Genomic DNA, 13,645 nt, shown 5'->3' with positions numbered 1-13,645 from the left:
TTATTTAAATATTATAATAAGCCAATTCTTTTAAATTGTTTCCTAAATTTATGGTTTATGTTTTAGAATTAATTCAATCTACTTAGAAATTTATAAGTTCAGTACGAAAGTTGCAATTTAATTTATTCGGGTAAACAATGACCAGAGGGAAAAACTCTTAAACCTGACCACATGCTATTTTTCATTAAAGTATTATTGATATTGAAAAGTAAACTTCACATTCTCAGTTCCATAAATCTGTATTCCTCTCAATGGTTTCATACTGACTAATTGAAACTTAAATTGAAACTTTTAGATTTTTTATCAGGTGAAAAGGTTTTTTATTTTATTCATGATGTAACAGTTTAATGTATATACAGTTGTATATTCTCATACTCACATTTGAATCTAACAACTCATCTGTTTCCCTCTAAACCCCTGGCTTTCTTGTGTTTATATAGTGCCTCCTTGAAAACTCAATTATTTTTTTAACTTGAACGTTTCTTTTCAAGGAAACAAGGAATATAAAAAGCTCGTAAAAACAAACAGTGATTTTTACGGGTTATGGCAGAAAACCTAACGTGGAACTCTCAGCTGTTAACATGAATCCTTTCTGAACAAACAGCCAGGAACGAGTCTCAATATAAACACAAATTGTGTAACAGAGAGTCTGTGTAACTCAGCTCTGACATCTCTGTAAACTTCAGCCCTTCCCATTACCTTTAAAGGAGTGTGCACCCTGAACTAAATATGGACATGCACTTTCACAGGATTCTGAAGAATGTCCCAGCCTCACAGTTGACTTTGATGATGCGAGCCCCTTGCAGTTGGTCACTGGTACCCCTCACTGCAGCACTGCGAGTCCAGCCTCTTTGCACCAGGATTGATTCCTCTGGTGAGCGGGACGTGACGGGACAGCAGGACATCGGCGTTGGCCTATGAGAATACTTGACTTCTCACCACAGGAGTGAAATTAAACCATATTTTGACTTTTTTTGATCAGGGATTTACTGTTCAACTACCATCAGCACCTCCAAAAAATTCTAACTTCCTCTCCTCGAGTGTTGCCCTGCTGTCCCTAGATCTGTTTTTTGTTTTTTTCGGGCCACCATGTCCAGGAGAAAGGTGAGAGGCCTGACCCGCACAGGCCGCCAGGTCAGCGAGGACCCTGACCTGGACAACCTGCTGTCCACCCTGTCCCCCGAGGAGATGGAGGAGCTGGAGAAGGACATCATGAAAGTGCCTGACCTCAACCCGGAGGACAGGAAGATGATGGACCAAGGGGAGAGCCAGCCTGTGCAGCCACCTATGAGCAACAACGTTGGGGACGCTAAACTGAATAGCAGACGGGAGAGTGACACTAAAGGGAGGCTCAGTCAGAGGGAGCAGTCATTTGAGGTTAGTGTATAATTAAATGCATTCCTTATCTTCTTTAATAGCAACTTCATTAGGGTTTTACATGAGGGAAGCACCCTCTTGATGATCTATATGAATATACATTATTGTCTTTAAGTTTTCAGGAGAAAGAACCTGCACATGTGAAGGGTTTATCAAATCCAACAACCATATATGACTGATTACAGTATTACATAGCATCCAGTGTTCCAGGCTAATGATAGCTTTCATGTTCCATTTTTCATTTAGCTTGAAGCAAACTGCCAAGTGGAGTCCAGTCCATCAGCTCATAAATACTGTTCCCCAGAGTGGGTTTCTGTGCCAGGGAAAATATTTATTTCGCCTCTGAGGCTCGCTTGAATCCATTTCACATCATGAATCGTCTCCTTTACTCGCAGCAAGCAGCCTCTTAAGCACGTGAATAATAATTTATATTATGACACACCATAAAAGATTTTCATCACAAAGAGCCCTCGTTGGCTGGAGTGTCACGGAGCCAGATCTCTAGCAGTTTCTGTGTTTAAAGCAGGGGCACTTCAGTGGAGGCAGCGGCCGCCCTGCGGAGCTTCTTAATCCCAGCCTAATGGAATTCCTTGGTTGATTGCTCCTACGCTCGTTGCCTTTTAAGGATACATCTGCCGGGGCCGCGGGCTCATGCAGCAAAACAGATGGAGTCTTACAAATCAAACACTTAGCAGGCTACTCGCTGCATGTCTGTGTCCCTGCACTGTAGAATATGGATCCCTGTCCTCTTGCCGACTGTAAACACACATGCCACATTGTGTCAGGGAGGAGGTGTTTGTTTACTGTGAGCGGATGGATGAGGTGCTGTCTTACAGGATTACAGTATTTACACAGAAGTATTTGTATGAATTCGGAGATGTATCATATTGTACATGTCATACTGTATAAGCCAAATCTGTATTAACAAGCTATTATCTGTAAAAAACCCTGCACATGGAAGTTTTTGTTGAAATAATACTGTAATTATTTGTTTTTGGTGGTGACTCACGTTTAACTTGTATTCTTTCTTACGTAATGTTGATTTTCATGTCACATTCATGCTCTTCCTCCTACAGGGGGAGTCAAAGAGGGAGAGCCGGAAGCAAGAATACCTGAGGAAGATGGGCCTGAGCCAGGAGGGCAACGATGACATCGATGTTGGACAACGAAGACAAGCTAGCATCTCCAGCGAAAGAGAAACCAGGGTGGACGACAGAAACAGCAAAGATCCTGAAAGCTCAAAAGAAGAGCGCAGTCGGCTCTCGAGTAGATACAGGAAACCGGAGAGCAACGACAGGGACGTAAAAGAGGAGCATAGTGACAAAGAGAAATGTGAAGACAGTAGAATAAGAGACAGAAGAGAAAACAGAGAGAGCACAGGCAACAAAACAAAGGATATGATCTCCAAGTTACAGGAAAGGAAGGAAGAAGGTAGAGAGAAGGAGAGGAAAGAAGACTGCAGGAGACGAGATGACAGCAAAACCAAAGACATCATCTCAAAGCTACGAGAAAAAAGTGAAAAGGACGCAGGAAAAGAAAAGGATCGAAAATCGGAGGGTATCAGGACACAAGGTCTTGTCTCTAAAATGTTGGAGAAACAGAGCAAGGTAGAGGAAAGCCAGGAGAGCCAATCAGAAGCGAAGAAGTCGAAAGCAGAGGAGAAGAAAGCTGAAGATAAAACCAAACCTGATGGGAAACTCGAGCGACAGCAGACTGAGAAGGACGAGGTGCAGGTGAAACACGACAAGGCCGAAAAAAGGTCAGATAGAGAGGAGCTGGTAAACCACAGCGACCACGTGAAAGAGAAGGAGAAGAAAGCAGAAGAAGAAAAAGATTCTACTGGAGGAAAAGTTAAAAAAGCTACAGAAACGGAGAAACTTGACAATTGTGTTGCCAAAAGCAGCCCAAACAGCAAGGCCAAGGTGGAAGAGGAGGAGGACGAAGAGTCGAGCATGTTCGATGAGCTAATGGAACAGGTTCGAAGCAATGACCCCTTCCTCAATGAGCTCATCGTCAACAACTCAGAGGTTATCAAGACCAAAACACTCATCGAGTTTGCAGGGGCTCTGCACAACAACACGAACGTGAAAACATTTGCTTTGGCCAACTGCCGCGCAGACGACCATGTGGCTTACGCCATCGCTGGCACAATACGCAACAACAAGACCATCACCAGCATCAACGTTGACTCCAATCATCTCACCGGCAAGGGCATCCTGTCCCTGATCCAGGCGCTGCAGCACAACTCCACTCTGACCGAGCTCCGCTTCCAAAACCAGCGTCACATCTGCGGCGGGAAGACCGAGATGGAGATGACCAAGATTCTGAAAGACAACACCACGCTGCTCAAACTGGGGTATCACTTCGAGTTAGCCGGGCCCAGGATGACCACGACGAACATACTGAGTCGCAACATGGACCGGCAGAGACAGCGGCGGCTGCAGGAGCAGAAGCAGGCCCAGGCCAACGGGGAGAAGAAGGGGATACTGGAGGTGCCCAAGACTGGAGGTGGAGGATCTCTAAGAAGCTCACCCAGAGCCTCCCCGAAACCTTCTCCCTTACCCTCACCCATGCCCTCACCGAAGCTGACACCCAGGAGACGAGCTGGAGGTTCGGCTCCACCACCACCCCCACCTCCCCCCGGGGTTGGACCTCCACCTCCTCCTCCTCCTATGATGGACGGAGACGTCCTGAGGAACTCTCTGTCTCCAGGTGGTGGCAAGAACACAAGGGACCAACTGCTCGCCTCGATCCGAGGGACCAACGCCAAAGGACTCAAGAAGGTACGTGTGGTGGGTTCATGGGAAGGTCTGCTCAGCCACAGCACATTCAGACATACTTACGTTTTTATTTTTCCCACAGGTGCCGGTGCCAAAGTGGTTGCAGTGATATTTACTGTCAGAGTATAAAGTGAACAAGGCGAGCGGGAGGAGAACCGACGTGAAGGAGGTGAACTCTACGCTCCCTCGGCTGCAGCGGGACAGATGGAGAAAGTAAAACATAAGTGCGTTGGATGAGAAGCCCTCACTATGAGTTCTCCCCTCAAACACTGGACCAAAAGGAGTCGGTGGAGAATGAGTGACGCGGGGCTCTCTATCATCCGACTGCAGAAAGTGCCATGAGTTTGTTTCTCCACACTTCTCTACACTCTCTACATATTGACGCTTTGCTGGTTATTTGCACTAGATGATATGAAGCCGATCATGTACCATGTTGGCATGTGTATGCATCTGAATGTGAGCGTGGTGTGGGCGAGCTTAATAAGAGATTCAAATAACTCTATAAAAAATTATAATATACAAAAGTTTATCGATGATATAGTGGATATTCATTTGGCGTTTATTTATTTATGCAGAGTGTGGCCACCGTGTACCTGTCGGCTGTAAATCTCTTCAAACTGGGAATTCTGAAATGGCGGAAATATCAGGGAATTAACAAACATGGCGGCCTGACTTAAGAAAACCTGGGTAAGAAAAACAAAAAAAAGGTCAAGGTGGTGTTTGATTGTGTGTCTCTTTGCCAAATCTCAAGACATCTCAGGCAGGGTTTATCAGATTGGAGGGCGGCCCAGCGGAGTCCTGGTGCATGACGAAAGGGTTTAAGCATGGAAATAATAACATAATACATTTTTTTTTTCAGGAAGTGCAAATGGCTGTCCTAGAGTATCTGATGTTATATTTTGTACAGGATTATTGTAGCCTGGGTGTTTGAATATCTTACATAACTGTTTATGTAATACAGCTACGTGTCTTAACCTTTTTTAGGGATTCGGAAAAAGCATTACAGGCTTATGTCAACGATTCTGTCGATTTACGTTGAACTTTTTAACTGAATGTCATTTCTAATAGAATGTGACTATCAAAAATCAGAGTGGCACTCATGTGTACTGTGTAAAGGAAGATTTTCTGCCGTATTTGATGACACATGCCGATTCTCACAGAGCCTGTATGTCTTTAATAAAAGATCCTGGTATGTCTGCACTGACATATCACAGTTGTAATGTTATACATGGCTGATATCATTAAGGAGAATAATATGCATAGTATGTGTGAAATGAAATTAACTGACTTTTGCAATATGTTTCAGTGCGATAAATCAAGGTGTGTATGTCTTAATATCTGTTGAGCTGTCACTTATTGTAGTGGGTTCATGAGCTATACAAAATTGCAAAATTTGAACGTGAGATATCTGAAAGAAGCCTTGAGGGAATTCCTTCAAATTTGGTATAAACATTCACTTGGACTCAAGGATGAACTGATTAGATTGTGGTCGGAGGTCAAGGGCCTAGGTCACTGTGACCTAACAAAGAACAGTTTTATATCATATTTTTAAACTGAGTATAGACGTTAGGAGGAAGACATTCACATTATATGCAAAGTTGCAACCAACCTGCTGCATAAACCTCAAAAGTTTTAAGTGTTTGTATTCCTTCAGTTGTTGTGTGAATCTTGAAACTAGTCACTTGAGTCCATTTCAAGAACTTCTCTGTCGTTCTAAACACATTCCCATGTCCATCCCTCTAAAACCAGCGATGAGAAACCTTTAAAGGATTTATTGCTCTTTCTGTGACATGTCTGAAGCTTCAGGGAAACAGTGGGAGTTGTCTCATGTATTCCCAGCAGTCGGGGAGGCAGCCATCATCCTGGGTGTTCAGAGTCGAAGATGAGAACCGCAGCTACAGGCCAGTTTATGTCTCCATCGCCCGGCCTCAGCCTCCACATCCACGAATTGCCTATATTTGGTCATTTCTCGATGAAGCCTTGCTGTGCAAGTCATTCCTTTCTCCTTCCTAATAATGGGCAGCGGGCCAGTGGTCTGTCTCTCAGCTGGAGCTGCTCCCCTGACCAACAGAAGAGGAGGAAAGAAAATGTTGAGATCACCGCAGGACATAACCCTGTTGACAGTATAATGTCATACATTTCTGGATAGAAGTCACAGAAAGTAGGCATTACAGTATAGTTTAGTTATCAAGTTAAGTGTAAATCAAGGTTTTTAACAGAATCTGAGGCCTTTTGTGGCCTCTGTGGGTTTGGGGTCCTGTCGCAGTTGCCCATTTGTCCTGTTGGTAAACACGCCTGCCTCTGTAGAAACTGCTGACAGTCATTCCTCAATCTGTTGTGTCATTGAACTCTTCACCGGAAAAATATCAACAGTTTTGGTGTATTTCTCCTCATGTCTCATGTCTTTTCCAGAGGATGATTTATTAGATCAGAAGTGTGTTACCTCTCAGCGATGTGAAAGCTGTCACCTCTGTGGAGCACCTAAATGAATCTGGAAGTTTTCTTCATAATATCAGGGAAATCGTCATCTTCTAATGATTCATGTTATCTCTCAATGTTCCTGATTTTGCTGTTGTTGCTTTTTGAATCTGGAACTGACTCCTTCACAGACTCTGGGGGCCGAGCCTGTTGATATAAGTTTCTTGAGTTTGTTATCTGATGTATCTCTAGACATATTTTCTTCATTTGACTTTTTCTTGACTTTACAACTAATCATTATGTGATCTTAGCCTTGTTTATTCGTTCTTTCTCTTGCTCCTGGAAGGTGGTGGCTTATCTTATACATTTATAACCCTCTTCAACTTTATAATGACTGAGGTAACTATAAAAGTACATCTCCTTCCTTTGATACACTGACTCACACCCTTTTCCCCAAAGACAAAAAATATCTGTTATGCTATTTTGGTGCCTCCTCTGAAGAGACCTGCTGGTGTTTGTTGATACAATAATTGAATGCTTAATGTTCTGAATGTTCTTAACAAACATGAGTCACAGGATTAAAAATATAACAACGTGGACTAGAACTCAGCACAATTAGTGTGCTAGAAAACAAACTTGAGAAAGTACAGTAAATATAATTATTATTAGTATTATTTTTATAATTATAGTTATTGATCTTCTTGTTATTCTTCTTCTGTTTCTTCTTCTTCTTCTTCTTCTTCTTCTTCTTCTTCTTCTTCATCTTCTTCTTCTTCTTCTTCTTCTTCTTCTTCTTCTTCTTCTTCTTCTTCTTCTTCTTCTTCTCCTTCATTTTCCTCTTCTTGAATTATTACTGCCAGATGATATCATGTTCTCACTTTTTCCGCTTTGAAAACACTATACTATTTACTATTTATTTATTAATTACTCTTTAGTGTAAAAGAGGAACATAACAAGAAACAAGTGTACATGGGGTTATATCCAAAATAAATTAGGAACATACAAACAAACAAGCCAGGGGGGGCTGTACAATCTACATATAAAGCTTTTTTTTTTTTTGGATGATTTGGATAATGGATTTTGATATTGTTCAACGTACTTTCAAAGAAATAAAACAGGGTCCTTTGCATTTATAGATGAGAAACATTTTTTATGCCTTTTGTGAAAGTGCTGTTTCATCACAGAAAGAGCAGTTTGTGTTTATGTCCTGTTTCATTTTCTCATTTATGAATTAACCTTATAACACTCGGGATACCCCCCCCCCCCCCCGCCCCTATTTGACGTCAAGTAACGTTATGACGTCAGTGGAGAGATAAGCGTTACTTCCTGGTTACGTCAGGGGGGAACAGCTAGAGAACAAAATGGAGGAATATGCCAGAGAGCCATGGTGAGTCCTGAAAAATCAAACTACACCTTTTCCCCGCTGTGTTTTCTCGAGTCTCGTCCGTCCCTCTGTGCGGATTAACGAGCTCTTAACGCGTGGGCCAATGTTTTCATGGTTCAAAACGCAACTCAACCCACTACACTGAAAACCCGGCAAGTTAGCTAGCAGTAGCATGTGTGCTAGTTTCCCATAGACCTGCGCTAGCACCGCTCAGAACCGCTGCAGCTACATCACGTTGTTAGTGACCTTGTCGGTTTTGTCTGTTCGCTCACCCGCGTGTCATTACACCGAGTGAAATAATTCACCTCTGTCGTGACGGGGGACACACGATGAAAGGCAAACATCTTATTATTGTGTTTTTGTCAAGCTTTTATCATAGAAGTCACCTGATGCCAGATGTTGCTTTAGCATGTGGGAGCTAGTTGGGTTAGCAACATATAAGCTATCATGGGGTTTAGCGTGAAGATTGCACAACAGCACCGAGAAGTCAGAGTGTTTTGGGGATTTGAAAAAGTAAAACTGTGTAACGTGATATTATGTGAAGTGTGTGATTGAGTTATTGCGACAGTTCTGGCTCAGTTACTGTAGGGGTCATCACACCAGTGGGTTCATCGTACTTTGTTATACAAGAGCAGTTTTTGTTTATGGTGAACACAACGTGCATGTCTTACAAAACCGGATGTTATACAGCACCCCTGACCAGATACTAAATTGCTGTGTAAGGTAGCTCATGAAATATATATAGAAAAAGTTGAGCTGCTATAAAAGGTAGTAACTTCTCATAAAGAGGCTGGAACATTATTATTTACATAGTTCTACTTATGTGTCTATTTCTTTATAGAAACAGGTGGTGGCTTAAAGTTGTTATTACACTGTACTGTCACATTGTGTTATCTATTTGAAAAGTACATTTTTAACTAGGCACATTAGGGCTGGGCAATCAAACAATATCAATAATTGGTGCTATATAGTTTTAATCAATAGCAAAACAGCAAAGGTTTAATATATACCAATATATTGCTTATGCATGAAGCACAGTGGGGAGGAATAAGACTTAGTTGACTGTTATAACTGTACTTGTGCAGGATGGTATTTAGTTGAGTATGTGTCCTCCATAACCACCTTTTTAGTTTTACTAACTCAGGCATCAGTGCATGAGGAAGGTTAAGACAACACATTATGTCATAGATAATTGTATCACGTGTAATTACAACTTCACCGGCTGTTTTCTGTGTGAATATTACACATCAGTGATCCTTACTTAAGGCAAATGTTGTGTTGTTCCTTTAGCCCCTGGAGGATTGTGGACGACTGTGGGGGAGCTTTCACCATGGGAGCTATCGGAGGAGGAATATTCCAGGCTGTCAAGGGCTTCAGAAATGCACCCTCAGTAAGTTCAACCCAGAAGGCCAACATTGTCGTCTTCTGTTTTGCCAGACAGTCAATTATTGACCCATAGTAAATACAAAATATGACCTAGTTGATTCTTTCTCAGTGTAAACAGTTTTCACATAGTCAGATGATTAACACAGTAAAATATTTGTATATAATTGTACTCTGCTTCCTTATCAACTTTACTTTGTGTTGATATTTGCATGATTCTTGAGTAAATAAATCACTTCTATTGAGGTTTTGTCTCGTCACACCCTTGTGTGTTCTGTCTTCTAGGGGATGAGCCACAGAATGAAAGGTAGCATGACTGCCATCAAGACCAGAGCCCCAGCACTCGGAGGTAAGAACAAATCCTCAATTTATCTACAATTTGTCTTATATTATTAATCTGTAGTATCAAATACTCTCTTTAGACGGAGGAGGTTTATTTGACCTGTCTATGTTGATCCTGGCTTTCCACTGTCCTTCTGTATGCTAGTATGGTGCAAATAATCATGTCATCAAAACTTAATATAGTTATATATGATATATAAAGCTAAATATACTGTTTTAACAGCCCTTGTTGAAATGCAGACATTAGTTATTCACATTTTTATACTATTATCTGTTTTTTTAAATAAGAATTGAACTGGTCTAGAATGCCCTTTTCTATTACCAATGGCTGATATACACTCACTGTAATTCCACTGTCTCTGCTATAACATAGAAAATATGTTTATTACTCATCATTTATCAGTTTTTATCAAGTTTTTCTTTGAAAATTTATATCTACCAATAACAAGTATAATTCAACTGAATTTACATGATTTAAAAGTTGATTAAACAGTGAAAATGACACATTGAAATAACTGAGCTCTAGCTAAATGCAAAGATGTCTCACTCTGTAAGATTGGTTGAACCTGTTGAAATGCTCAGTTCCCTTATGTTATTTGATACTAAATAAATACACTGTGTCAACCAAACCGAACAAAGTCCAGAAGTGTTCTTGTTCTAAATTGGTGAATCTTCTATGTGGCTGCAGGAAGCTTTGCAGTGTGGGGAGGCCTCTTCTCAATGATTGACTGTGGTTTAGTCCATGTGCGAGGCAAGGAGGATCCGTGGAACTCGATCACAAGTGGGGCCATGACTGGAGCTATCCTCGCTGCAAGAAGTGAGTAAGCTTAGAGGACCGTAGCATTTGAATGTTCTCATACAAAATGTTAATTTAGCTGTTTTAATGCACCTAGGACAATTAGCTTATCTTTCCTAAACTGTGCTCATCGGTGTGACTATTAACTGTTCAATACCACTGAAGAGATTATGACCTTAAAGATTGTTTGAGTTTAACATAGGGGAAAGTTTTTACTCTAAGACTTGTGCAATATAATACCATATCACTCTGACTTACACAATATGCACAATATTAATAATAGTCTTTTATTTGCCAGTTTAGTAGTAGTTTAAAAAATTTACACCATGGCAAACAGGTTCAAACCAAGTTGAATCTAAAGGTTTATTCGAGCTTAGGACATGATTTGTACTAAGAGTAGGACAACTGTGGCTCAGGATGTAAAACAGATTGTCCACGAACCAGAAGGCCGTTGGTTCCCAGCTCCTCCAGTCTGCATGCTGATAGGTCCTTGTTCAAGATACTGAACCCCAAATTGTATGCAGGAAGTGGGTGATAGAAAGAGCGTAGAATATAGTAAAGCTACATGACTGTGTGCATGATGGGCGAATGTGACTTGTACTGTGAAGGGCTTCTGCTGTTGATTAGGCTACCAAAGTGCTATGTAGATGCAGTCCATTTCCTAATGTATAATAATTTCCTGTTCCTCTGTAGATGGACCAGTAGCCATGGTGGGGTCTGCAGCCATGGGAGGTATTCTGCTGGCATTGATAGAGGGCGCTGGAATCTTGCTTACTAGGTTTGCGTCTTCACAGTTCCCCACCGGTGAGTTGGACTTCTGATATCTGCAGTTAACATCACAGAACTGATTTGAAGGATTTTATTTTGAAAGAGCTGAAGAGTAAATTGGTGTTTCCATTTTGTTAACAGCTCTTAGACCTCTGATTTGCCGTCATCTCACTTAGAAGTGTCTTCTTTTCCTCTCCAGGGCCTCAGTTCGCCGAGGAGCCTGCTCCTGCAGCCATGCCCAACTCGTCTTTTGGAGACTACAGGCAATATCAGTAAGGCGACTCCCTTTTGCTGTATCCTCTCGGCCTTTTTGGAATTCCTTGCTGAGGTTACGAAGAAGATATTGGGACGCATAAAACCACACATCGAACAATAAAAAAAACAACCTGCACCCGATTTTAAGGACTGTGTTGGAGAAGTGATGGACAACATACATCTTCCTCTTCCTTCTCTCAAGAGCCATGTACAGATCTGCCTTTTGCCATTCTCAGCCTTGTCATGTGCATCAGTTTCACCCCAACATTTGTCAAACACAGTGATGTACATGTGGGCTCGTGGGAATGAGGCGTGTTTTTCTATTTTGTTCATATGAAGTATGTACTGCATGTAGCTCTCATGTGGGAGGTCAGGACAGATGAGCTCTGGATAATGTTGAATCCTGCAAAAACACATCACACTTGGAATCTAATAAATTATATATGAGTATATTACTTATGGGTATATACAGTCAAACGTATCTGCTTGTATTCGCTCGTTCATCTTTATTTGCCTTGAATAGGTCTCCTGCTTGTGCTGGCCCCTGACATCTGGCTGGCCTTTAGTATTTGATTTAATTCAATCGTGAAGGCAAACATCTGTCAGATCTAATGTGATTCCAGGAATATTAGTCTGTTTGAAAGTGATTTATTTATTTTAGATTGTGCAGAGTTGTACCGGAATGTGGTGTTTTTTTTTTATCTCACAGTGATTTCACATTCATCACAGAGCTGAAGGAAAAGACTGCTAATGACAAAGTGTGGCATAGACCTTACATGTGAATGGACAAACTCGAGCAAGGGATTGATGTATAGTGTATTAAAGCTGTTTGCCAGATTGTACTATGGTATAATAAAGAAACAAGCTGTAAAATATTTGTCTCGTTATAAATAAATATATACAATTATTGCCCATCTCGGTTGTGAAATATACAGATTGAGATTTTTCTTAAATGAGCTCTCAGCTGCTAATTATCCACATTCCATGTGCAGAATCACTCGTTCACCACCAGAGGGGGCTCCTCCCAAAGAGATTCCAGACATGTGTCGCTCTCTTTTCTGTCTCAAATCTGTGTGACTGTCTTAATTAGGATGTGTTTACAGCAGGAGACACATGAGGAAACACTTTTCTCTCACATTCTTGTACGTCTGCGTCATACATCTTATCAGTTTGAAGCCAGCTCAGTCTGGGTACAGGTGAAGGACACGACGAGGAGAGTGGGGGAGAGGGAGGCAGCATGAGGAAACTTCTGTGTCACCAGTTGTAGCAGAGCTGTAGCCATGAAGCCATTACTTGATATTAATTTGAGACCTTACAATCTAATCTAAATAATCATAAGCCTCAAAAACAAATCTGGTAAAAGTTTAAGTTGTAACCAGAAAAAAATAGTCCAAAACATTGAAAAATATGAGTTTTCTAAAGTAAAATAAAAGTTTCAGTTGACTTTATACACTTTGCATATCTGATTAGTCTAGAGGGAAACCGTCTGGCTGTTATTTTTTAGATTATTCAAATGTATCATTTGATCTTTGGGAATTCAGGGAGATGCTTGTCACAATTTTAAAATTGAAAATGTAATCTTGACATCTTAATCGCCTGGTCCAGCCAACACTAAAAAATAATCAGTTTACTGTTATAAGATTAAAAGGAGAAGTGAATATAAAAATATGAGAAACAGGAGTAATCTTTTTTGGCATTTTAACTTTTACAGTTATATGAGCTTTAACTGAGTTATAATGTAATTAAACACTATTTCACCATTGAAAGGGAAATGTTCAATATATTTTTAATGGAGTGGTTTTTTGAAGACACTCAATAGAAAGTTTCCTTTGGAGATATGCGACTTGAGACTTTATTTGATGCTTTAATTGACTAATTTTGTGAAACATAATTAGTGCTTCTACAGAAGACTCACAAAACAGTTAATTCCCAAATTGGGGCATTTTGACTTAGTTCTTTCCTCTTCTCTGTTATTTTATTATTAGTCTTATGATCTATGTTTGCCTTTTTCACTCCCCCGCAAATTTCCCAACCAGACAGTCACTCGTCCTTCAAGTGGGTCTGATGTTTAAATATAAGTAACCCTATTTAAAAATATGTGACTAACACAAAATAAAGCAGGGTGGTGATTTACACTCATCA

At 40.8% G+C, this 13,645-nt stretch overlaps 2 protein-coding genes across 2 annotated transcripts; both read left to right on the top strand.

Annotated features, from left to right (window-relative positions):
* Positions 1–789: 789 nt before the first annotated feature.
* Positions 790–5,382, top strand: lmod1b (leiomodin 1b (smooth muscle)). Its single transcript, XM_053441782.1, has 3 exons — positions 790–1,377; positions 2,454–4,160; positions 4,240–5,382. The coding sequence occupies exons 1-3, from the start codon at positions 1,090–1,092 to the stop codon at positions 4,264–4,266; spliced, it is 2,022 nt and encodes a 673-aa protein (XP_053297757.1). The 5' UTR covers positions 790–1,089; the 3' UTR covers positions 4,267–5,382.
* Positions 5,383–7,851: 2,469 nt separating this feature from the next.
* On the top strand, positions 7,852–12,376 carry timm17a (translocase of inner mitochondrial membrane 17 homolog A (yeast)). Its single transcript, XM_053444447.1, has 6 exons — positions 7,852–7,962; positions 9,250–9,349; positions 9,628–9,691; positions 10,373–10,501; positions 11,174–11,284; positions 11,448–12,376. The coding sequence occupies exons 1-6, from the start codon at positions 7,937–7,939 to the stop codon at positions 11,522–11,524; spliced, it is 507 nt and encodes a 168-aa protein (XP_053300422.1). The 5' UTR covers positions 7,852–7,936; the 3' UTR covers positions 11,525–12,376.
* Positions 12,377–13,645: the final 1,269 nt, after the last annotated feature.

This window comes from Pleuronectes platessa, chromosome 2 (assembly GCF_947347685.1).
Source record: "Pleuronectes platessa chromosome 2, fPlePla1.1, whole genome shotgun sequence".
In the NCBI taxonomy this organism is placed as follows: domain Eukaryota; kingdom Metazoa; phylum Chordata; class Actinopteri; order Pleuronectiformes; family Pleuronectidae; genus Pleuronectes; species Pleuronectes platessa.
The sequence above is the reverse complement of the archived record's forward strand: the minus strand, read 5'-3'. Positions and strand labels throughout refer to the sequence as shown.

Excerpts from the sequence above, each read along its gene's own strand:
- lmod1b (XM_053441782.1), top strand. The coding sequence starts at position 1,090 with ATGTCCAGGAGAAAGGTGAGAGGCCTGACCCGCACAGGCCGCCAGGTC. Across the intron at positions 1,378-2,453 it reads AGAGGGAGCAGTCATTTGAG|GGGGAGTCAAAGAGGGAGAG; the intron begins GTTAGTGTATAA and ends TTCCTCCTACAG. Across the intron at positions 4,161-4,239 it reads ACGCCAAAGGACTCAAGAAG|GTGCCGGTGCCAAAGTGGTT; the intron begins GTACGTGTGGTG and ends TTTTTCCCACAG.
- timm17a (XM_053444447.1), top strand. The coding sequence starts at position 7,937 with ATGGAGGAATATGCCAGAGAGCCATG. Across the intron at positions 7,963-9,249 it reads GAATATGCCAGAGAGCCATG|CCCCTGGAGGATTGTGGACG; the intron begins GTGAGTCCTGAA and ends TTGTTCCTTTAG. Across the intron at positions 9,692-10,372 it reads CAGAGCCCCAGCACTCGGAG|GAAGCTTTGCAGTGTGGGGA; the intron begins GTAAGAACAAAT and ends ATGTGGCTGCAG.